Here is a 25238-nt window from a genome sequence, read left to right as displayed (position 1 = left end):
AGAAATGCCTACTTGATTGGTAGTTAGGTTTTGCATCCCAATACTTCTAGAAGTCTGTTTCTAAACCTACATTAATTACACATCTGTGTACATTATTTAGAAGTTCTTTACTACAGTACTTTTGTACATGCTGTGTTTATTACTAAATGTAAAGAGAAAGTAATTACATAAGGCATATGTACAGTATCAGGTTGGGTTGCAGATCCTTCTGCTCACCTTCATCTTAAAGCTGCAAGGCCCATTTCATAGAGGCTTGTCACCAAGTTTAGGTAACTGTCCTGAAATGCATAAAAACTGGAGCCAAGGCCCATTACCTTGATGAGCATTAACTGGTCTTTCCTTTTAAATCCCTTGTATATATTCCCATTGCTTTTGGGTTTTTTAGTTGTTGGTGGTGTGAATAAACCTGGATGTCTGAACACAGAGAGGTGCCGAGGAAGTCAGGAGTCATTACCAGGGTGGGGATTGAGATTCCACCATAAGTAATGGGTATTGCAGCTTTAACCCATGCCTTTGCTTAGTCTGTGAATCTCTTGTTTAAACTGGGCAGGTAGGTATTTCACAACTTAAGTATTTATTTTCCCGGACTTAAGTATAACAAAGAAGAAAAAAAAATAAATAAAAGGCATGTTGGAGAAAGAATAAGGGAGCAAAGAAGGAGAAGATAGAGGAGGTGGTGTGGCCTTTATGCTTCTGGTGGTTCTACACTTTGGACTCATTCTCCAAGTTGGCCACGTCACCGTTTCTTTCATTCTGTTCTTCTTGACTCTTTTCTTCCTCTTCAGTTTCCAGCTCAGCATGCTGGTCCAGCTTGCTGGAAACTGACCATGTCAGGGGTAGTTCTGCTCGGCTGGCCATCTCTGCCAGCTCTTTGGCACTGTAAACTGGTGTGTTGGTCTCATATGTTTCATGAAAACTGTTGTAGTCTACTTCATAAAATCCATCCTCCAGAGTGAGGACAGGGGTGAAACGGTAACCCCACAGGATCTCACTTGTAATGTATGAACTTCGAGCTTGGCAGGTCATTCCTGTAACAGAGAAGGGAGAAGTGCTGTAATAAGGACCCTCTGCTTTCCCAAATCCATAATTATTTTTTTTTTCATCTAGAAATAGAACTGTATATAAAGATGCATGCACCAGAAAAGAATTAGGTTTGACTTCATATAAGGTTGAGCTTAGAAAACAGTTTCACAGTGTGTAACCTTCCTGATGTTCTTTCTTTCTGTGCATGTATATAATCACAAGTGGTGAGACTGTGATCAGAGGTTAACATTTCTTTATTAAATGCAGTTCTGCTTTCTGTATCTCACCAATGAGTAACTAAACCTCTGATGAGTCTCAGATGGTTTATTGAGAGTGTACATAACTTGCACCATGCCATCCATCAGCTCCCTGGCATGTAACAAACCCATGCTGCCATGTTCAGCACTTCCCCAGGCTAACTGAAGAACTTATACAGAAGCTTTCCTCTACTGCAGCCAGCATATGAGCTTGTGATCCATGGGTTGACTTTGTTCCTCTAGAGGCTGGGTCTGCCTTTTAGTTATGATGCTTTGAGCTAGTGGCCAATGCACAAACGTCAGTGAAACTGCTGAAGGACATTGTGATAGTGTGTGGATTCTAATAAATGGGACTAACGTTTTTGCTACCTCCCTTCACAGCCCTGCTGGACCTCACTCTGGGAGCTCCTATAGGGCAAAAAAATCTGTAAGATGCTACCTTTTGTTAAGAGGCATAGAGATAGATAGGCAGTTTTTCCAAGCTCAGAATGTAGTCCAGTGTCTTCTGGGTGAAGAAACTCCTGGACATGACACAGACCTGGTACTTGAAGAATCTGTCCCATCTCAGTCAAACAACTCAGGGAAGCATTACAATCATAGAATCATAGAATGGTTTGGGTTGGAAAGGACCTTAAGCTCATCTAGTTCCAAAGCCCCTGCCATGGGCAGTGTCATCTCCCACTTGACCTGGCCTTGAACACTGTCAGGGATGGAGCATTCACAACTTCCCTGGGCAACTGATTCCAGTGCCTCACCACCCTCGCAGGAAAGAATTTCTTTCTTATATCCAATCTAAACTTCCCCTGTTTAAGTTTCAATCCATTACCCCTTGTCCTGTCACTACAGTCCCTAATGAATAGTCCCTCCCCAGCATCCCTGTAGGCTCCCTTCAGATACTGGAAGGCTGCTATGAGGTCTCCACACAACTTCTCTTCTCCAGGCTGAACAGCCCCCAACTTTCTCAGCCTATCTTCATACAGGAGGTGCTCCAGCCCCTGATCATCCTCGTGGCCCCTATCCATTCTCTCCATGTACTCCCAGTTTGCTGACAGCATGTTTTTCCTCTCAAATTCATGTCTCCTGACCTTTTTTTCTGGTCTGCTGGGCTTCCCCTTTCACTCCTAAGCATTAAGATAGCAGGAAACAGGTTAACCAAAGAAGTGGTGAATGGAGCATCCCTGGCAGCGTTCAAGGCCAGGTTGGACAGAGCCTTGGGTGACATGGTTTAGTGTGAGGCGTCCCTGCCCATGGTAGAGAGGTTGGAACTGGATGACCTTAAGGTGCTTTCCAACCCTAACTGTTCTATGGTTCTATGTGATGATTTTTCTTTAATTATTTGCACACAATTAGTTATGTATTACTAAGCAAACTTCAGTTGAACAGTAAATGTTGAGTACTCAGCAAATGGAGTTACGTAACCCCAGCACAAGCCTGCCACACATCAGTTATTTAGAAGGTAATCATAAGCAATTAAAAAAAATGTTTAATCTGAGAGGCACAAATGGCAGTCTGTAGAAGTGCACATTGTTTCTCTGCACTGCTGGCATCAGGGAAAGTGACACGGAGAGTCCCAGGAAGAGCAAACATAGATAGTTTAATGTCTCAAATATTTTTCAGGGCTGTGTAAACTGCTCTGGATAATTCTGCCCTCATTCTCTTGAGCTCAGACAGCTTGCTTCTGGGTGAAAACCGTTGTTTATTGGTACTCTTGTCTTTTTCACTTATGACAATGTGTTTAGAAAGACATTTACCAGCTTATACCACACTGCGGTACTTCAGCCCTTCTTCATCTTTTCCCTCCATTCACTGGAGTGCCTCAGACCCTCTGGAGTGGAGACTGTCAGGGAAAGCTTTAGTATGAAAACTGCTGCACTGAACCTACCTGCCACAGCCAGGCAGAAATGCCACTGCACTCCTACTGTGTTCATTGATCTTAATTTCTCTTTCCTTATGCCTGACAGAAATACTCAAGCCTTTGTTTTTCTCAGGGTTGCAGGACAAGACATGTTCACATTTCAATTCTCAACTAATGCACAATTAGAAAGATCTTTTTTCATTTCACAGGTAGGAAGGGCAGAAAGACATGAAACCATATGACAAAAATAATCTCTTGTGAGATTTCCTGTGTGATTTTTAGTCTAAAGGAGATCTTTTTCTTTGTTTTTTTTCCCCCCACAGAATGATGGATGGAGAGGAACTTGGCAGCTTACAGAGCACTATAGAGATGAGAAACACACTAGTTGTGTGGCAGCTTTCCCAAAGGGAGATTTGCTTTTCACATCACTCTTCTGCACAGAGCCAGTAGTTTGGGTGCAGTATTTGGTAGGATCTTCCCACCCTGGCAGAGGGGCACCAGTGGTCTGGGAAGCAGAGAGGCCCAGCAGCATCCAGTGCTGATGGCCATGTCCTCCCTGCTGTCTCAGGCACCTCCATGGATTGGTGTCTGACCAGCTCCTTTGCTGCTCCTCGGTGTTGCATGAAGACCAGTGACCCCTGGATGTGTTTCCCCAAAGGCATGTACCATTCCTAAGACTCATGCCATTCCCTTGCTCTGCTGCTGAAATTTGACTTCAAAGTGAGTGGAAAATTTGAAATTTTCATTTCAAGGGCAACTACATTAAATAAAAAAAAAAATAAAGTTGAGGCCCCTTTGAAGCAGTATTGTCCTTCCTGTGCTCAGACCAAGTACCCAGGGATCCTGCTGCTTTGGTTGGGAAAAATTTGTTTGACTGGTGGGAAAGAGCAGGGCGATTTTCTGCAGAAGTCAAGAAGATTAATTGAATTACGTTAGACATAGAGCTCATTAAAAACAAACCCTCATCTGAAATCTTGACCTGTCTCCGTTTTTAATTTAGTCTCCCATTCAGGAATGATTTAATAACCATTTCTTTTCCACAGCCAGATGAAATACTTTCAGAGCTAGAATGAAAGAGGATTTTTCAAGCAAGAAAGTTGATCAAGAGAAAGATCTTAGCTAGTGAGGGATGTGTGTATGACAGAGACCTTATATGCTCTCTAAAGGTTTGAGTAAGCTAATACAGAAAGAATGTGTAAGTGGATCACAAGGATTCCAGATTAAAATGTGCCACAGTTGTGTAGACCCTTGAAGTGATTGTCACTGTGCCTGTATGGCTCTGGAGGCAAAACAGATTAATTTCTGCATTTCTACACGGGGTGGCTTTACCAGCCCCTGCCTGTGCTGGCTCAGACGTCCTTCAGCTCCTCAAACATCAGACCTTCTGAACTGCCTTCTCTGCATTTAAGCTGTTGCTATTGTCTATATATTGATGTTTAATATATCATTGCCTGATTTACATGTTTCAGTGTATTCTATGGTTTTAATTGTCCTGTAAAAGGAAATGCAACTTTTATTATTTCCTGTAAGTTCTGGACATGCTTTTGGTTGACAGGGGAGGCTGCAACTTGGGTGAGGGCATTTTAGGCTTTAGGTTTCCAAGTACAACACGATATATTCTGTGATTGTGTGGTTTATATGTAGCTACAGATCTGTTACACAATGGCAGTAAAAATTACTGTGGTTTGACATTTTGGCTAGTGTCTCATTTTAATTGGATCCCTTCAGGGCAGAGGAGAGCCGGGGAGCCTTTGGAGCTACTTAGCTCAGCATTAATTGGACTTTTTCAAAACAAGCTGGGAAATTAAGACACCCAAATAATTCATTCTACATTAATTAATACTATAACTGGAAGGAACAGGCAATTTGAGAAGGAGCGTCGGAGCCCGGCGGAAACCTCAAGGCTGCCCTGTCAGCCCTGCTGTGATGGGCGCTGCACGGAGCCGGAGCAGCGGGCGGTGAGGGAGGAGCGTTCCCGCTGGGCTGGGCAGCTGCTTGCCCCTGCACGTCCCCGCGCGGCGGCTCTGCAGCTCCCGGCACCATCTGTCCCTGCTGCCCGGCACGGTGGGACGGCCGGGGCAGGATTAGGTTGCAGTGCCATGAGGCTTGTGCTTGCACCTGTTCACCTGGCTGCATGCTGAATGTTAAACACTTCGCGAGGTGATGAGATCTCCGATGGTTGCCCTCATCTGCTGCCTCACTCCCTTAAACTAGAAGCGTTTTTAATGAGCGGTGATGAGCCTTTGTATGTGTTACAGATTCCTGTTAGGTCTTAATGACAGCGTTGCTTTCTGTTTGTTTTGTGTTTGCACAGGCGAGGGAACCAACACCGAGTGTTGTGCAAATAGTTGATTGCTGGGCAAATTACCTAAGTAGTAAAATTAATTGCCATCTTACTTCATTGTAGGTTGTTTTCTTATTATGTCTAATGTTCGGTTAGAGCCTGATGGGATCTGCCCACAAGAATTGCCACTTCTCTGTAAAGATACCCACCAAGGCACACACAGTTCCTATCGCTCCTTCATCCCCATTCCTGGGTCAGAACTCTGCAAGGTGAGTTGCAAGCTGAATTTTGGTCCTTGTTATATCAAGAAAGGCAAACTAAATTATGGGCATTGGGTGAAGCAGACTTTTGGTTTTAATTGAAGCAACCAAGCTAACTGGGCACCATTTTAGTTGTTTTGCTTTTAAATGGGAACTAAAAAGTTGCTGCTAATAATGCTGGGATTAGCTCCATGTATCTCAATTCAGCAATTAGTTACTACTTTGGATGGTCTCATTACCATACAAGCAGTGTAATTTAAACTTTAATTTATCATCTAAATGCTTATTATTCGTATTCAACAGGTGAGGAGCTGAACTGCACAGAGACATGAGCAATGCTGCAGAGTGAAGAGTGGGTTGTGATCAGGAGCCAGCATGCCAAGTCACATCTTGTCTGCATGGAATCTGACACACAGCCGGGCTCCTGCTGCAAGGTACCCATGCTGGGGTGGGGATGCTGCAGAGGGCTTGGTCACATCTCGTAGAACACACAGAATAGTTTGGGTTGGAAGGGACCTTAAAGCTCATCCAGTTCCAACTCCCCTGCCATGGGCAGGGACGCCTTCCACTACACCAGGCTGCTCCAAGCCCCATCCAGCCTGACATCCATGACATTATATCATGTGTTTGTTTCAGCAAGAAGTCAGGACCAGCCTCTGGTTCATGATAACATGTGGGCTGTTCCTCTCCAGAGTGCAGGCTACAGTGGCTCCCTCTCCCTGGCTGGGAGCATGGACACTATTTTGGTGTACCCCATCAGCAATTTTCCTTGCAGCTAGAGTGAAAGGTTTTATCGAGGTTAACATCTGCACCACGCAGTCTAAGAAAATGACAGAATAATTCCCCTAAGCTGTTGCTGATAGGTGGATAAGGTTACAACCCCACCTTTGACTGATGAGAACTAATATCAAAGCTGATGTCACCTCCAGATTCATTACTCTTAGAAAGTTGACCTGTGCAGTTATTTTGAGGTTACAATTTGTTCATTATGTCTACTGGTGTTTAGGCTTATGGTTTGCACTTACAGTGCTACAAGGGTTTGGTGTGGTGACCCAGAGTGACTTGAAGCATTTTCTCACAGGGCACTTAATTTAAGATTTCATGGTAGCTTGCACAATAATATGCTGTGTCATGCACTCTTACCGTATATTATTTCACTTTGTGATGGGAGTCATCAAAAATAAAATGCTATAAAAAGTCAGGGGGGAAAGGGTACTTCAAAATCACAGCATCAGATACATGTTTGGGCTGAAATACAGTTCCAGGTCAGTCTACTGTAGATGACACAGTGACACCCTCATTAAGCTTTTATTTTACTTGAGGAAGTCTTCCTTATAATAGGATTTCTTATTTTCAAATTCCACTCCTGACAGGATTGCAAATGAAATGAAAGGGGCAAGAATTGTGGCCCATTACTGACTGCATCTCTGTCTGACAGCCACGATGTCAGGCTGATTTCGAGGTTCAGCAATTTCCTCCTCACACTTCGCAGAATGAGGCAGACAAAATTGAATGAGATATCCCGTAAGAACACTGGTTTTCAATCACTGCATGGGAAATTTCCTTCACAGTTCAACTTGGAGTAAGACTTCAGCAGCAGGGACTCAAGTGTGCACAGAAAACAGTGGCGTCTCCATTTCTGGGGTGAGTGGAGTTTCACTCGTACAGAATTTGGTCTGAGGTGTCCAGCTGGGAGGATTTCCCTATGCATGTGCGATGCTCCTGTTATATTTCTTTCACACTGGCTTTATTCATAACTTCCTTTGCTAAGGTATCACTAAGGTAGAGGTTTTGATCTACTTCACCAAAAGGTTCATTTTTATCATGAAAATCTTTAAAAAAGACACAAATCAAACACGTAGGAGATTCTATGGCTCTGGAGATTAATTCCTACAGCCTCTGTGTCAGTGCTCATGATGAAACTATTTTGCTGTAGGAATTGTGAAGGGGGAGGTGCTGACCCATAGCGTTCAGGCTGACTTTTGCACTTTGCCTGAGGGGAGGGTGAGAAGGTGGGGGAATTTCATTTAAACACTGTGATGATGGTGCTAATCTGAGTTAATTAGATCAATGTGCACCTTGCATCTGAAACTTCAGTATAGGGCTCAAAAAAGCTTCAGTGACTTTTTAGGCTAGTTAAGCAGTACACTACAAGGCAGGAAGATGGCCTCTGCCAAGATGACCTTTTGGTCTCACATATATTTGGTGCAAGATTTGTCAGTCTGCTATTTTTAGATGTTAAGAGGAATGAGAAAGCAATGTGTGCTATTAATAACAACCAAAAGGGTAGGAGTCAGGAGCTCCTGATTGATACCTTGGTTCTCCTGCAGACATTGTGTGGGCTTTGGCAAATTACCTTGCTTTTCTGGGTGTATTTAACTGGCATGCCACGAGGGATATGCTGGGATTTAAATGCAGTAGATGTGCTTGCAGTACATCCTCTTTCTCGTTTAGACATTCACTGTCAAATTTGTACTAAACAATTCTCCCTGGTGTGAAAATCATTGCCTCAAAAAAAGGCAGAGATTTAGCACAAAATTTTCATAGTGCCACCAAGTTATTGTCAGCATCATCAGTTGTTATTGCTGGAAAATGATGCAAATACCACAGAATCATGGATTGGTTAGGTTAGGAAAGGACCTTAAAGATCATCTGGTTCCAACACCCTGCTATGGGCAGTGGCACCTTCCACTAGTCCGGGTTGCTCCAAGACTTGTCCAGCCTGGCCTGGAGCACTGCCAGGGATAGGGCAGCCACAACTTCTCTGTGCCAGTGTCTCATAATCCTCACAGTAAAGGATTTATTCCTAATATCTAATCTCAATCTACCCTTTCTCATTTTAGAGCCATTCCCTCTTGTCCTGTCACTACATGCTCTTACTCTGGTAAGATATTTTTCCCCTCCTTTTTGAATTTAGGTACATCTGACAAGAAATCAGGCAGGGTATTAGCCTTATTTGAGTAAAAATCCCATAAATACTTATCTAAACTTTCACTCAGAGCTAGCAAAGGGGAATTCCCTGCGGTTCTGATAACTTGATTCAGATCACACCTGGAAATTGGCTGCTTATCTCATGCTGAGCAATGTGAGGATTTTAATGTATCTTTGCTTCAGCATGCCTGGGGATCTGTGCATGACAGCCTCATGTTGTGGGTTATGAATGGTGTGCGTGTCTTCTCCATGCCCCAGCTACATCATAGCATGGCCACACCAGGCTCTGGGGCAGCAACTGGAGAGAGGAGTTTGTATGTGAATGGGAGAGAAAGGGAGGGGAGACAGATGTTTTTGTCTTATGAGAACATAAAGAACTAACTTTCACTGTTATTTTCTTTTTGTTTTGTTTTTCCCTTTTTAATGTTAATACTGGTTCTTTTTTTTCTGTAAATGATTCAAGTGATTTGGTATTTCTATTTTTGTATTTCTTATTTAATCAGACTAAGAAGCTGATCACTGTATTTGAAATTCTATAGCTTTGATCTAATTCCATCTGTGAATTCTGATCAGAGGTCTTTGTGGTAGCTGCTGTCTTCATCTCACAGCTGACAATGGGACCAAGTGACAAGCTCCACATCAGAAAATGCAAGTTGCCGTGGAGTGGGCTGGAGCAGCTGGCCAGGCCACCAGCAGTGGTAATAAAATCATATCCCCCATAGAAGGAGGCATATATTATTAGGTCATGTTTGCGTAACAGTGGATTATGCATAGGAAATTGAGCTGATGAGATGCCATAATTTCAATCCAGTGAGACTTTCTGACACTCCAAAATCTACTTCTTTCTAAACAAGATGAAAACAAATAACAAGTATGAAAAAAATTGAATTGTTATTCAGTTACATTCTAAATGAAGTTTTAACTTGGATCAGTCAAAGCATCTGTTTTCAGTCTGACTTCTTCAAATGTGATATACTGTACAATGCAGCATCTAAATTAGCAAAAGATGGCCATGTTTTAGTCTTTTCAAAATATTTAAACAAATGCATGTTCCCCCTACACCCAAAGATTTCAAAGCCAGCAAAATTACATTTTCCAATGGAAAAATGCTGAGTTATAAATGTTTGACTTACTTGGTTCATATTTCTCCTATCAGGAATTAAATATACTTAATTGAGTATTTTTGTGTCTAATTTCTTGCTTTTAAAGTGCATGTGGCTTAGTCTTAGATAAGGCATAAAAGCTTGACTGGTTCAATCCCAAATGTGCTGCCATGTTTTGCTAACAGTACTACATATACTCTCAATAAACAGCTTCTCAAAGATATCATACAATTACTATTCAGCCAGTAGTTAGCCTTCATTTAGCCTTATATTCAGGCCATGCCCAACACATCAAGCTGCCTGATGCAAGTGAATTTTAATCGTTATTTCAGCTGCACTTTTTCACATGGATAATGATTACATTTTGCTGTTGACTAAATCTGTGGAATTTAATACATTAAATAACAGTGTCTGACCAGAGAGAGAAGCTTGTTCCAGAGTTGGCACTCGGAGCCCTTGGAAATGGAAACCCAATTCAGTGGAACTGGAACAAGAAGTACCAGGATTTTGTACCCTACTCTGTGTCTTGACTGTTGGGCTACATTTATAGATCCAGTGGTTTCTCAAACACTGAATCAGCACCACACACGTGCTTTATTTCTCCTAACAGGTATTCACCACAGGAGGATATAGGGGAAATTTGTCTACAAGAAGCTGCAGTGCATGGTTTTATCTGTGATGGCCCTGCTTTCAGAATGCTGAAGACCTGTCCTGACCTCTTAAAAATACATTGCTGTTAATCTATGGGCTTCCTCCTGAATTCTGGCCTGCAGATAGGCAGTCTGCTCTGCAATTCCCTGGTAAAGAGCTGGGAGCAGGCAGCGGGCTCCAGCTGAGCCGCCTGCTGCTGCCTCACTGGAGAAAGGTCTTGGCATGACTCTTCACTGAATAGCACAACCTGATCCACCAGAGCAGAGGTATGACATGGAGCAGAGGGGATCCTCAGTGGCAGGGCGTGTGAAGGCCCCTGGAGTGCCTCAGGGCTAACAGTGCTGTTTATGATTTTGGACCTCTCGAACTGTGTCTTGCTAGCTTGCTTCCTTAACAGAGAGGATGTCAAGTCAGCAAGAATCACAGCCCTTGTGGGAGTTCATGTTGGCTCAAAAGCTACATCTTTAATCCTTATACCAGAGAAGCTCAGGAAATACATAGTTTACACAAATATTCCAGTTTAGTTATCTCAGCGTTTGAAAGCACTTTGGGCTCAATTTGTTTTATGGTCTCTCCAGTTACTAGGTTCACTGCTGCTGGGGAAAAACATCTCAGAAAAGTGCTATGAGAAGAGAGGATGTGGGACCCCCAGTGGCCAGTGATAAAAGCCCCCTGCCCTTTCCCTCACCTTTTATGAATGGGTGGAGGGCCCCAGGAAGATTTAGTTTTAGATAAAAGAAGGGTGAAGAAGGAGCTGCTTGAGCTGCTGCATTACCCATCTTCGTGAATAAACCAGCAGAAGAGCTTCTGTTCTTCTCTGTTCAGCATAAACCCATTAAAAAGTCTAAATGAGAACAGTACCTCAAAAGCAGGTTCTTCTCTCTGAGCTCTTTGCTGGGGAGGCAGGAGATGAGAATGGGACAGGTACAGATTACAGGAAGGAAATGAAAATAAAATGCACACTCTAACACTTCCAAGCTTCACAGTTTGATAAAACACTATGTTTTTTTGAAAACTCCAGCTTTGATAGGCATTTTAGATGGGAACTGCTTCTTCTCCAAAGTGTTCAGGCTACATTGCAAGACACAATGCACCTACAGCAAGCTTCCCAGGAAGGTATTAGTAGAACTAGATGCTTTGCAGGTTGCTTGCTCAACTGTTGAGAATACAGACCCTAAATGAACTTGGCCTTGGAAAGCTGCAAAGATATTGTTTATGTGAGAGCTCTTCCTCTAAGATGCATGCGCAGAGAACCAATCTTTTCTGGAGAAACACAGCTGACCGCTATATTGGCTCCATGCTACATAATGCACAGCATATGCAAGCTTCTTGAGGAACATGTATTTAGCACACAGTCATGGCTGGGGCTGAGACTAAAACATAGCATGTTTGGGCACTGCTGAAATCCCACATCAGTGTTAAAGCCAAGGGGCAGCTGGGAGAAAAAACCCTTTAGTTGGAATGGTGCTTGCTGTGAAAGAAGCGTTTTCTGTAACAGCTTTTACCTGCTGCACACTTGTGTTGTCATGACAGTGAGAGAAACATTTAATTAAAATAGATGTGTGTTCTATTTCACCTCTTGCTGTGCAGGCTTTTTAAACATGTAATTTGCATGTTTGGATGGCTTTTGTTTCTCTTAAAAGGCTACTTACGAAGAGAACAGAACATCTAAGGTTTGCTCTATCCTGAACTTTAACGATTTGGAGCTTTTTATAAAAAAGTCACATTTACTGCGGAAATGCTTGTGAACCCAGGCCTGAAGACAAACCAGTGTGACATACAGCATGGCACGATGTAAAAGTCAGGAAATAAGGATGTTCACTAGCTTTTTCATAACAAAATCAGTGACTCACCCACAAAGCATTCTAGTGGTTGTTTCTAGGTTTGTGGCTAATGGCACTGCTGAAGCTTGCCTTAGTTGTTGTGAAATCAGAGGAGGAGATGAAAGAGAGTTCAGGATAAAACACTTGTTTCTGCCAGGCAGATGTTGGTGATGGTTGGAAATGCAACACAGATAAAGAGAAATCATGTTCTGCCCAAAATCACTTGGATGTTTTGTAAGCAACAAAACATTTCAGTGGGATTGCCTGGGCAGTTTCGTAATGGTGCATCCTTTTAGGTAGGCTGGAAACCAAGCTAAACGTGAGTAGGTGGTACTTGCTTTTAGAAGAGACAACTTGTGGAAATATTTTTTTCTAAAGACATCTGAGTTTCAGAGATTCTATTTTTGATTTATATTTCACCCAAATGAGTACCAAAAGGACTGATGTAGAGGCACTCCATGTTTTTCAGAAGAAAGCTCTAAATCCTGATGGATTTAGCTACTATTTGAGAAGTCTAGCTACTATCACACATCAGCCTACCAAAAGCAGCTGAGCATGGGGATGTGTGAGAGCTGGATTGGTTCAGCTGCATAGCACTGGTTAATAACAGAACAGCTGCTTTCTTGTTCTTTAACCAAGCAAACAAGCAAACATCCTTTTCTCTGTGCATTTTCGACAAAATTCAGCTCCTTGAAGGTGTTGCTCTTTGGTGATGGCGGCTAAACCTGTGCTTAATTCAGCTGGCAGCTCCCTCTCTTCTCTCTGGAGGTTTAAGCATGGGCCTGCCTCTAGCCCCATTCCTATTGCTGTGCCCTGCTGGCAATACAGCACTTGGCAGGTGAAGAAATTTCGCTCATATATTTTGAAGTATATGAGCAAAATTCCCTGGTTTTGGGAATCTTTAGTGTAAGAGCTGAAGCGGAGCAGTGCTGTGGTCCTGACTGCAGGATCCCCATGCTGTACATGACCCAGAGCTAACTTACCTGCTCTGGGAGGAAGAGGAGAAATATCTGGGCTAGTTTTGTTAGCATTTCAAATTATGGGTTTGGATAGTAGACCTTACACCCTTTCATTTTCTTAATGGGAGAGAGTTTAAGCAACCAAATATTTGTTCATGCTGTTTAGTAAATAGTGTGATTGGTCAACTCCTTTACAAAAATATTTTTAAGGGAAATTGTTAAACACACTAAGCTTAAAAATTAATCTGTCACAATAACAAACTTCTTTAATTAAAATTGAAATTAGGTTTATTGATTCAGATATTACTATCTTTACCATAACAAAAGAATCAGCCAATCCCAGACTTCATGCAGCTCTGATTTTTGACGAACTTTTCCAGGCCTTCTAGCAGTTATGCAAAGAAAATCATCTATGCTGTTAAAATCCTCCTACTGAATAGCAAGTGGGTTTTGATTTTCTCATTTTTTTTTATTCAGTTCATAGGATGAGACTTATTAAGTTGATGCTTTCAGGTTAATAATGTTGGCTATCTGACAACTTTAGCAGCATATTTTTCAAATGCAGGACTGAGCAAAAACCAGCTGCCTCAGGGAATGAGATGCAAAATATTTCACTTCTGAAGCACTGTTTAATATTCAAGTTATGTCAAAATTTGTATCCATATTTTAGCTGCTTGGCATCCTGTCTGATAATAGGTGCTATTAATATACCTGCTGGTAGATCAATGATCATTTTAGAAAAATTAATACTTCACTTGGTTTTAATTGACTTTGGTTTTATTTGAGGTGGTGAGGAAGAAGCTGATTCTGATCTTTAATTACTGCCTAGGATTTAGCACTGAGTCCAATAAAGGAGAATAGCAGCAGTAGAGTTGGGATTTTAGAAAAGCTTCAGTACTACTCTCCTGATATTTCTATTCTGGGAAAAAACAGGAACAACACACTTCAAGCCCAAGCTTTTTAATTCTAGCACTTTCCTCAATGCCTGAATTTGATTGGTGTGTGTGTGTGTTTGTGTGTGAGGAAGGCAAGAAAACAGCAGAAAGCTATTTTGCTCTCTTCTTTGTTCATTTGTTGTAAATGTTTAAGCTAACTGTTTCTGGGAAGAGCATAGACAAATCAGTCCATGACTATATGTGTCTGATTTTGCCATGAACATTTCCAACTAGTGATAGAGCAAAGAAATTCTGAGTTTCTTTGACACTTGCACCTCACTTATGGAAGCAACAAAAGTCATTGGGACTTTTTAGCAACCCCAAATTCACCTTAGTTCAACAATAATAAACTGGTAGAGAAAAATTACTTGTTTTAGTAAGAAAAAAATGATGTACTTGAGAAAAGGGGGTTATGTAGGAGAAAGCTACCTGAGAAAGAAAGAAGAGGGTGGTCACACTCAAAATTGAACAGTAAGAGTACATGAGGCAGCACGGAGGAGTCTGAAACAAAGTGTCTGGGCTTTCAAAACAAGAAGCACTTTGTATAGAAGCCTCCACAATGTCACCTTCTCCTGACTAATTAATTTCTGTTCAACAGTGAGGATGGATTTGGCGTTCAGTGAAGATGCTAAGTTTATTTGTCCTGCAACGCAAAGGGCTTGTTTGGCAAAGGGGTGTTTGTCTCAGGGCATTGTGTCACCGGAGGAAAGCTGGCTGGGTACAGAGGGCATGAGCTGCTCCTGTCCTCCCTGGCTGTGAGCGCTTGGAAGTGCTTTTAGCTTTACGGCTGTGGCTTGCTTCATTCCTCTCTTTCAGTCATGAGGTGGCACTCTTCTACCAGAAGAGATAGCTTACAAAGGGTTTGAAATGTGCAAATATCTCTAAACTAAGAAAAAAGCAGCAATGCCCAAAAAATATTGTTGAGAGATTATTGCAACAATTATTTTTTAAATGTCTGGGCTGATCAGACACCAGCAGGAATGTAGTAAGTGAAGGAAATACCTTGCTGAACTCCCTTTGAGATAGAGGTTAGCAGCTTACTTGGCTTTCTTCTGACTCCCATACACATTTGAGACATTTCTGGACACCAGCTGCAGACTATATTCTTCTTCATGACAAGCACAATTACACAGTCTCTTTCTTGCAGCTTTTATTACTGCTGCCAGACCACTGCTAATTTTGAGCACTTCGTTGATACATGCTTTGTACAATGAGCACTTGGCAAAAACTAGACATCCTTTACTCTGACGGTATCACACCTCTCAGAAAATAAACTAGACCTAGCTTCCCGTTTCAGAAGTGAACGGGGTTAATAAAATAAACCCAGGCATTTCTTGCCAAAGAGCTCTGTGTCTAACGTTGAGTATGAGTGTTTAATATGAGGGTTTAAAAAAATATGTATGCCATAACAAGTGGAAAACACTGTGCCAGATTCTAGTCTCATCCAGCAGCATTTCAAACCAGCAGCATCTTCCATCAGGTTATAGCTATTCTTGACTGCGGACCTGACTCAGATCTCCAGTTTTTTACCTCCATGGCACCCTTGCTAAGTTCCAAGCAATCTAGATGTTTACTTGTGAGGCAGAATCCTCTGGCTCCTGCTGTGTTCCTAAGGCACACTTAACCTCCAGGACGGGAAAGAGAAAGAAAACTTGGCATTGCCTCTTTGAAACTTTGCTGACCCCTTCTCTCCATGCTTGCGTTGAACAAGGCTTTCATAGTAAGGGAGCTCAGAGATGTCTTTAAAGCTAGTCATACTTCCTTCAAATAGTGTATATCACAACACCTGAGAGGAATAGTGCAGGAGTTTGGAGACAAGGCAGGCTGATGAAAGCAATGTGAGTTTGAGAGTAGTTCAAGAAGGTATCATAAGAATGCTGAATCCAACCATCCCTGTGCCATGCAGTGAGTCCTTCTCTCTCCTCCCACCATGAGATAAATTTTCCCTGGCTTCCAAATGAAATCCACTGCTACTGCCTGCACTTTGTACTTACTCAAGTGTTTTTTTTAATCTGAGCGATACAGGAAGTAAAAATCCTGCACAAGGCACTTTATTATCTAAGCAAAACTGGGAGGTGCCTCTGGGACAGGTGGCAGGGCCCTCTGGACAGGATTGATAGGGCCACCTTGGTTTCTTCCCTTTGTTTCTCCTCAAAGCACAGCTGAGGATCTGGGTTCTGATGTGAATAGGTGTTCATCACCCCTCCAAGGCTGAACTTCTGCCTGGTTAATCTGAGATCTACACAGGCAGAGGTGTCTTGAAGAATAAGGGCTCTTATTCTTCAAGGGAAGGAAAAGGGAGGAAAACCTTGCAGTCATTTATTCCCAGCAAGCATGTGAATACTGGAAATTAAGTGAAAGATGTAGCTGCACCCGAAAAAGCCCAAACCCTGACATTGCACATTGGTTTAAGAAGAAGCTACAGAGCTGCCATATGCTGGGTCCTGTGTCCATGGAGCATTAGCTGCTACTCATTTGGTGTAACCTGGATTATTTGCTTCTTGTGTATCTTATCAATTTTTAAATTACATTTTATTCTGATTTTACTGGAAATGTAGGTCAATGTAAATACAATAATGCAAGTGCAGAATGTATTATGCCAATATGTCTGCATCAGAACCCAGAATCACAGTGGGGAATGAATTACTGAGGCTCAGAAAGGATAAGTAATGTTTGAGTCTTATTTCCTGTGATCTTTTATATGAAAGTCTCAAAGGAAAGGAAATAGTATTATTTTTGTTTTTCCAATGGGGAAATTGAGGCAGATAATAGTGACTTGCCCTAAGGCCTTCTAGAACATGTGTAGCGAAGAAAGGCTACCTGTGTAGCAAAGTGAGGTGAGGATGCATGCATTTTGATAGTAATTTAAGCCATACTGTCTGTCTGTCTGCTTTCCTTTGATGTAAACCAGGAAAATTTTCTGGCCTAAAGCAATGATTCAGTTTTCATGGAGTGCTAATGTTTCAGAAGAGCATTTTTTTCAGGTCCTGTTGTTTCAACACAAAGCAAACTTCTGCTTATTACTGGGCTCTGAGCAGAGCTCAAAATCTTTCATAAGATCAATTCTCTCCTTTGCTTTAACCAGTGCAGGGTATGGATGACAAAACTGGAGAGCTTGTTTTGGGAACAGAAGGCGGATGAGATAAATAATGTCATAGAATGTGAACGTGTTTTCCTGGAGTCACAATTGTTCTTCCTCAGCCATTTCCTGCTCTCTGTGTAGTGGAGATATTCTCTTCTTTTAATCATGATTGCAAAATTTCTGCTATCAAAATAATGGAGATTTTGCCTGCGGGTTCTCTGGTGACATTAGGCTGTGGCATGCTCACATGTATGCACACACATACAGATAAAATGTACAATGATACCAAAGTCGGTGATTTTGTGGTTCTCCTGTACCCAGAATAGCAAAGCTTTGATGTGTGAGCCTTGGAAATCCTCAGTCCCTTCAAATGCTTAATGACATAAGTTGATTATCATCAAATAGAAATTACTTCTGCTGTATGATGGGAGGAGAAGAAAATTTAACTGGCAGCAGTGAGAAGACAATTAACAAACTTCAGAGAAGCACTGGGACAGTTAAGATGTCATTACATGAAAATAATTGGGAAGTGATGGATAGATCAGGCTATTAAAAACATATGGTGAAACCGAACAACAAATCACCACAAAATACTTGGTATGATGGGATTAAATCAGCAAACAAAGTGAGTTAAGTCCTGTTACACCATCTCAGTGAAGAAATGCTTGAATTTTACATTTTTGGGAAAGTATAATGGCATTTCCTCCCTCTCCCCCCACACAAAAACATTCATAGTGCAGAAAGCTTCACTTCGGGGAAATGCTGTACCAAACCTCATAATTCTTTTTCTGCACAGTTTACCAGGGTACTATTACATGTTTTGGCTGCAAGAAAGCCCTGTAATAAATGATAGCTCTTTCAGCCTTTTGGCAGTATACAGTCCAGCCATCAGTCTTGTAAATGTTCCCATAACCATTGAAAAGTTGAAATAATTTGGAATTGTGGCTTAACACATTATTAATCACAGAGCAAAGGGTTTGCTCTGACTTCACCAGGCATACTAATGCAAAAAACGTTATGACCCTCCCAGATGCCAGCACAGGGATAAAAGCACAGCTAATCATATGCTACTCCCCTGACTGAATACAGGCTTCAAACCCAGCATTTCAGGGAGCATTCCTCAGATTTTGGTCAAGTATGAAGACTTTAATTTAATGAATCCCTCTGTACAGTTGACCAGGTTGTATGTCAATGTGGGTATGTGTCTGTGAATGAAAGAGAAGCTGATTTATATCTTGTTTACTTTCCTGACCAATAATGAGAAAGAGAAATATGATACGGTTTCTTTGTGAACTGACTGCTTTAGCTGTGATGTGCTCATCTTGGGCTAACCAGTGATCCCATTTCTGCAGGTTTTCAACCAGCCAGCTGATGGGTCCAAAGTAAATGACAAGGTGATGGCCCAGCACAAGCTTTGCAAGAGTCTAGAGTATCTTTTTACTGCATTTCTTGGTGTTTGGAAGGGAGTGGTTCAAGTCCGGATGAGAGTAGGTTGCAAAAGTCTCTGTGGGAATGAAGATTCTCTTCAAGGTCCCTGAGCTTTGGGAAGTTACTTATTTTTTTGTGTGTGATTGCTTGATCACATAAGTGTTTCTGAATCCAAGTGTGCCATATGGAGTGACAACAAAAGAACTCATTCAAAGGAAATCAGCCCAAGGTAATGAGGCTGCTATTAATATCTAAAATGTATAATTCAGCTCCATGAACTCTGCAATACCTAGCAACAATACCACAATAGCTCTCCACTGCATACAGTGCTACGTTCAAGCCACATCAGGCAGGCCTGCTGCTGTTTGGGTTATTGTTGTACTTTGAACTAAATTGCTGTAGCAAATATCACAAAAGAAAGAGCACAATCAGAGCCCTGATACTGCAAAACTCCTGAATAATGCTGTAGCTTGTGGCTCTGTTGCTAACAGGAGAAAGATAAAGATGGCAGCTGCAGAAGAAAATTCACTTCATAGACACTTTTTACACTGTCATATCTAAGAAAGAAAGCTACAAGTATAGCTGATGAGGTATGATGCTTTAGAGGAGGACACTTTGGATTTCCAAGAAGCTTTGAATGCCTTGTTTTCCCACAAGTGTTGCCATCTCCCTTGATAAGCTAATTTTAAAAGTTAATGGACTAGATCATTCCATGTGTTAGTGCTGCATTGTACTGCTTCAGTGGTGTGAAAGAACACTAAAGCAATCTCCTTCTGTTGCTGGAGGTTTTTCCCTGTCCCAGGGAACTGCAGGGCAATATGGGTCATCCAGAAGGGATCTTCCAGGAGCCCTGGTATGTCTGGAGCAAAGGCTTCTGGGGAATAAGTAGGATGAGAGGTGTAATCATACACCCTGCATCTGAGTCACTATTGCTTTAGAACTGTAGGCTGACAGCAAAAAATAATTCTACAAGCTATTGATAGGCAATATATTCCCAAGACTGGAAGAGCATTGAAAGACTTTAAGTGGTGTTATGCATTGCCACCGTTCCTCCACTCAATCACGACATGTGGGTCCCTGCTACTTTGGGCTGCCTACTTGGAAGAAGGCCCAAAAAGCAGTGAGGGATAAATGATTCCTTGCAACTAATTTCCTCAGCTACAACTAAAGAGTCAGTTTATTTTGGTGTGGGTTGCACCTGCTGGCCCATAGCCCTGGTCAATGAGCACTGTGCTGAGTTAGGCACCAGCTGCTCTGGCATCTGAGGGGGATGCTGACCCAGTGGGGCATTGGTGCACCTACTGTGCAAAGGGGAGACTAAACTAAAGGCAAAGTCTGTGGGTTGTATCATCTACCCAAACCCTGCAATGCACCCACTTACTAACTCCATGCTTATGTGATTCGAACCAGGGGTTTTGGAAGGTTTTTGTAGATACCCTGGAAAACCACGGGGTGCAGCAACAATTGTGTCCTTTAAAGCAGCATCAACTGTGACAACGTTTCTCAGAAAGGAGACTGGCAGGAGGCAGTAAACAGCTTTAGCTGTCCAGTTTCAATCTGCTGTTTGAAGTCCATCTGACTCCAAGCCATGGAATGAGCCCCACTGTCTGATTGCCTCACCCTTCTGATGAGAACAGGAGCCCACAGGAAACCAACATGAACAGGGCATCTATAAAAGGAAACAGCAGTGAATAGGCAATCAGACTGGTCACTGTTACCACTTGGTGCCATCACATAGCGGTAGTTCAAACTTTCTACAGCTTAATTCTGTCATCACTCAAGAACCTAGACAGGCTCCCTGCTCTTCCGATACAGACTCAATATTTTCCACTCACGAGCTTAAGGTTATTGCTGTTTTTCACTTGAAGGAACCTATTTCATTTAAATTGGTCCAGATCTAGACATATGGACAGGTCTTAAGCACAGCTGATGGCTCTCAAATGGATTGACTTTGGGCCTATATAGTTCATCTCCAACCTGGGCAATGCAGTGAAGTTTAGCAAGGCATAAAACCATGGGGCAAATCTATGCTGAATGCTGAAGCACTCCCAGAGACACATCTTACCTGTCATTTCATCTCTACAACAAGAATAAAACCATATGCTTTTTTTTAAGGTGTTTATTACCTGAGACCAGAATAACTATAGACCATTTCCATCCTGGGGAAGGACGGTCCAAATAGAGCTTTTCTGTTTTTACAGAGGCAAGAAACTGAAGAATAAACTCCAATGACAACTAAAACTCAGTAGTTTTCATTTGAAGTGCCAGACAGGCATTTTTGACCTTGTATTTTTAATGCAAATACAGAAGAGCATGGATCAAAAAAACAGACACCACATCTGACATACTCTTCTTCTGATGTAGGGAGGCTATAGACCACTTCTGATACATTTCAGTTGTGCTGCATAAAGTCTTTAGACAATTCAGCAGCAGAGATCTATCTGAGAATGGGAGAAAAAAGAACTCCCTGTGTAGACAGTAATGAGACCAAGAGGCAACACTTCTTCCTGGGAAAAGCATCACCTACTAAACTAGTCTTCCTTCTTGGGGCTGTCAGCAAGGGCCAGGACTGAGAAACCTGAGGGACAGAATTGCAACTTGATGGTCAAGAGCATCTCTTCTTTTTCCTTGGGTACATGAGCTGCTGGGGCAGGACAAAAGCACATGTCTGAATTTTCCCTTTCTGTTCCTTTTGTGCTAAGTGTGAGGAAGGAGAGAGTCAGTCAGCTGGGCCACCCATGAGTGGAGTGGATGCCTCAGTGGGAGACGCCTTCCGGGCCATGACCATGTAAGCAGGTGGGGTGTAGGGCTGATTCTTTGTTTTGCATTAGGTTTTGATACATTGTACTGCTTGAGGGGACAAAATCTCTATGCTAACCCATAGATTGCTGCTAACCCACTCCCATACAGTACTTCCCTGAAGGACTGCCATGCAAGGAGCAGCATGGATAGCATCCAGGCTCAGCAAAAATTCTGTGTGATGGAAAACTGAAGCTGTAGAGAATTGGCTGGAATAGGAGCAGGCATGCCCTTTCTGCCTCGTAAGTTAGTACAGCTTCATGGTGTGTCATGGAGAACTTGAGGAAGACGTTTTGATTCCAGAAAGTATTACTTTTAAGTCTCAATGTTTTATGGCAACATGGAGAAGCATAAGTGTAAGGGTGTACCTGTAGGTTGTCAGTACCAGAACACAACCTAGAATGTGAATATCAATAACTGGAGAAGTTTTGAACAGTGCACATCAGTATGAGCTGCAGGAGCAGAGCAAGTTTCATATGTTCAAAGGATGTGAATAAATTTTTGTGTCTGGAGCCATTCTGGCCCTGGTACTGTTAACAGTCCTGCTATCAGCTGTACAATTAACTCAGCATTATCAGGTGATCAATTTAGGTAAATCTGAGCTGAATGTAAATCTGGCCTCTGTGTGGCAGATTTGTCTTAAAGGAGGGCAGTTGGGAAGATAGAAAACTTTTTCCTTTTGTCTATTCTTTTTTCTCTCTCCTTTTCAAAAAGTGAAATGGCACACCATCGGGTATAATCTTTAGTTGAATGAAGGCTGTAATTTGATTAAAGGTCTCTGAGCAGTTTTGAAACAATGGTAGCTCTTAAGAATGAACCTGGAGGATTTAATTCATTAGCAGTGTAGGTGCTGCATAATACAGTTTTCATAAACCTTTCCTACAGTAACAGCTGGAACTTCTCTCTGTCTACACATCCTGCTGGATTCAGAGGGACCTAACAGAGCTGAAAGATCCTGTGAAAGGGCAGCTAATGAAGTAAACTTCAGGGAGGTTCAAATGAAGACCTGCAGTGACTTGACAGCTGCTAAGCAATCTGCGTGGGAAAAGGATCTGAAACCCACAAAACAGAACTGGTTTGAGATTAATTTCTCAGCCCTTAGCTCAGGTCAGAGTCACAACATTGAAAAAAACCTGTCATTTGACAAAGTCTATACTTGGTATAAATGTAGTTGGAACTCAGTAAAGCTTATTAAATTCCATGGTGCTGTCAGCACAGATATAAAGCTTGAGGTGAAAAGCTGTAGGTCAGAATTGAAGAGATATTTTTTCACTTGTGCTTCCCCAAAAAACATTACCATTTTTTTGTGTCCCATATGAGGGGCTTAGCACCTGTGTGGGGATCAGGCATGTGGATCAGACATAATTGCTCTTAGCTCTAGAAGATCAGGTTCACTTGGACTCTGGTTTGTAGATGTGTAGACAACATGGCCTTATGGAGTCTCCAGGGGAAACCTGGGTTCATACATTGCCCAACGTCTTTAATGTTTTGGTTAGAAGACTTTGGACACAAGCAAGCCAAAATAAATTATTATTATTATAAATAAAATTATTATTATTATAAATTAAAATAACCAAATGTTTTCCTATTCATCCAGCACCACAAAGGACACACAGAGGAAAGGTTTTCAGTTTCTTTCTGGTGGAGCCAAGGTTAGATCACTGGGTCACTTCTTTGGAGACAGCTAAAAAATCGTACTAGAGAAAGGTGTCTTCAGGCCCCAGATAGAAGGAAGACCCAATCCTCTGGTAGAAAGGAGGGAATCTCTTTTTCATTCCTGAAAGTCTACTTCAGTAGCACCCACACACTGTTCCTTGGACTGGAAACTTAATAACTTCACTTGAAAATCATGCCTTTTTGATGGCAGTGGAAATAACATGACTTTTAAACAAGTAGAGGAGACTGTCATTGAAGTCGAGCCAGTTATGTGGGAGTCAGATGATTAAGGTAGATAGGATGTAGGAGGGAAGAAATACTATCATCTGGAAAAAAATATTGTATTTTGAACAGGTTTAACGTTCTCTTCCAGGAGAGTAAGGTTGTTATTATCAAGTGCATTACCAACATTAGATGCAGGGCTAGATTATCTCTTGATGTGCCTTCTCTATAATTGCTCACATCCATGCAAATTGCCTGCAAAATTAGTCTAAGTTGTTACTGAGTTGTACAGTTTAGGGGAAATGTGTGTTCACTTTATCAGATATAAAAACAAAGAGGTAGAGGGTGAGGTGAGAGGGAATTCCTCTCTCATCCAGGTCATGCCACTGTCTGCCTGTCTGTCTGTAATGCAACAGTCCAGAGATTTATTATCTGATCCAGTCATAAGGTCTGTTTCATTCTTGTTGGCCAGACCCGAGTCCTAGCTCAAGGCTGCACAACGCTGTTCCCTTTTCTGGGGGGGACATGACAGTGTTGCTCCAGCACGGGAAACTTCCCCTTCCATGGTTCTTGGGCTTTGAGTGATGTGGGGGTCTCAAACTGGCCTGTGATGATGCAATCCAGCAGCCTGAGAGAGGGTGATGCAAACAGCCCTTTAATTTATGGTTTAGCTCAAGGCATGTGCTCAGCACATACCCAGAGTTGGCACAAGTGCAGGCAGCCAAGTGCAGCAAGGGCAGCTGGAGGGCAGAGACAGCATTTCTGGTTGAGCATGATGCTGTGTGTGAGATTCAGCAGCAGCTGGGAAACGGCTGATGCTGAAAGGTCTGTTCTTCTGAAGCAAGAGAATAGAAGCTTCACCTCTGAAGCTTCAGTCCCTCTGCTCCTCTCGTTGCTGTCCACTGAAGAAGTCTTAATTTTGCAGCATGGCTCCTTCACTGGGCCTGTTCCTAGTTTCTCTTTGTGGGACTAACCCAAAGCCAAAATGAGGTCAAAAGGCTTGGTTCTGAACATTTGTTTCCCCTCACATCTTATCCCAATGTGAAAGATAAGAACAGAATGCACAGTTTGAGAGTGCAGATTTAGAGCTTGAAGTATTTATATTTAGGCTTGAAGTACTGCTCACATGGTACTTTTTTTTTTTAATCAAATGCTCTTGCATGCAGTTACTCCAACACTAGAAGGAGAGGAGGAAGCAGAAAACCTGCTTTGAAAACTTAATAAATACAGTATCTGAGATAGATTTAGTATATTATCCTATGTTCTGGGTGCAATAAAATCTCAATGTGGTGATTATGCAAATGTAATAAGCCCTGGTGACTTGACTCAAAGCAACAAGATTCTTTCTGTTGATTTCAGTGGACTCAGGGTCTTCTCACCCACACTGGCAACTCCTTCAGCTTAGGGTCTCAGCAGTCTAAACCAGTGCCCTCTGGATAGCAGCCCATAGGGGTACCTTGCAAAAGGCTGTTTTACTATCAAAATTATTTTGTCCTGTAAACAAAACTTCTTCACAAGCAAATTTCCTTCTCCTTGACAAACTTATACAACTTTCAAACTCATAGAAAAATTATATTAACTATAATATATGCTCTAAATACTTTATGCCAGGTTGCAGAAAAGTTTCTTTCTTTCTTAGCACAGTTACTGATCTCTGATGGAGGAGCTAATTGACCCTTAACTAATAACCAGAATGACAATGAATGTAGAAATCAGCCTCTGAGCTTGCAAGATGTTCTGTGTTAGCAAGTATATTTTGATTTGTATCAATGCCTCTACTTTTCTTTAATCTTTCTTTCCACAAATGCAAACCCTATATCCATAAAACAAATTAGAAGACCCTGTTCCTCATTTGTTACTTTGCCTGGGATTTGAGTGACCACGTATATTTGAGTGGCCTCTGCACAAACACTTTCCCTGGTATTTATTGCAATCTTGCAAACTCAGTGCTTTTTAACAATCTGTGGTTT

At 42.0% G+C, this 25238-nt stretch overlaps 1 protein-coding gene across 1 annotated transcript in view; it reads right to left on the bottom strand.

Annotated features, from left to right (window-relative positions):
* Positions 1-702: 702 nt before the first annotated feature.
* KCNJ6 (potassium inwardly rectifying channel subfamily J member 6) overlaps positions 703-25238 on the bottom strand; it is a 37270-nt gene continuing 12734 nt past the window's right edge. Inside the window, exon 2 of the mRNA XM_005151680.3 lies at positions 703-1028. Within this exon, the coding sequence (XP_005151737.3) occupies positions 703-1028 (326 nt within the window). The remainder of the gene's footprint in view (positions 1029-25238) is intronic.

Source organism: Melopsittacus undulatus, chromosome 2 (genome assembly GCF_012275295.1).
Source record: "Melopsittacus undulatus isolate bMelUnd1 chromosome 2, bMelUnd1.mat.Z, whole genome shotgun sequence".
Lineage (NCBI taxonomy): Eukaryota > Metazoa > Chordata > Aves > Psittaciformes > Psittaculidae > Melopsittacus > Melopsittacus undulatus.
The sequence above is the reverse complement of the archived record's forward strand: the minus strand, read 5'-3'. Positions and strand labels throughout refer to the sequence as shown.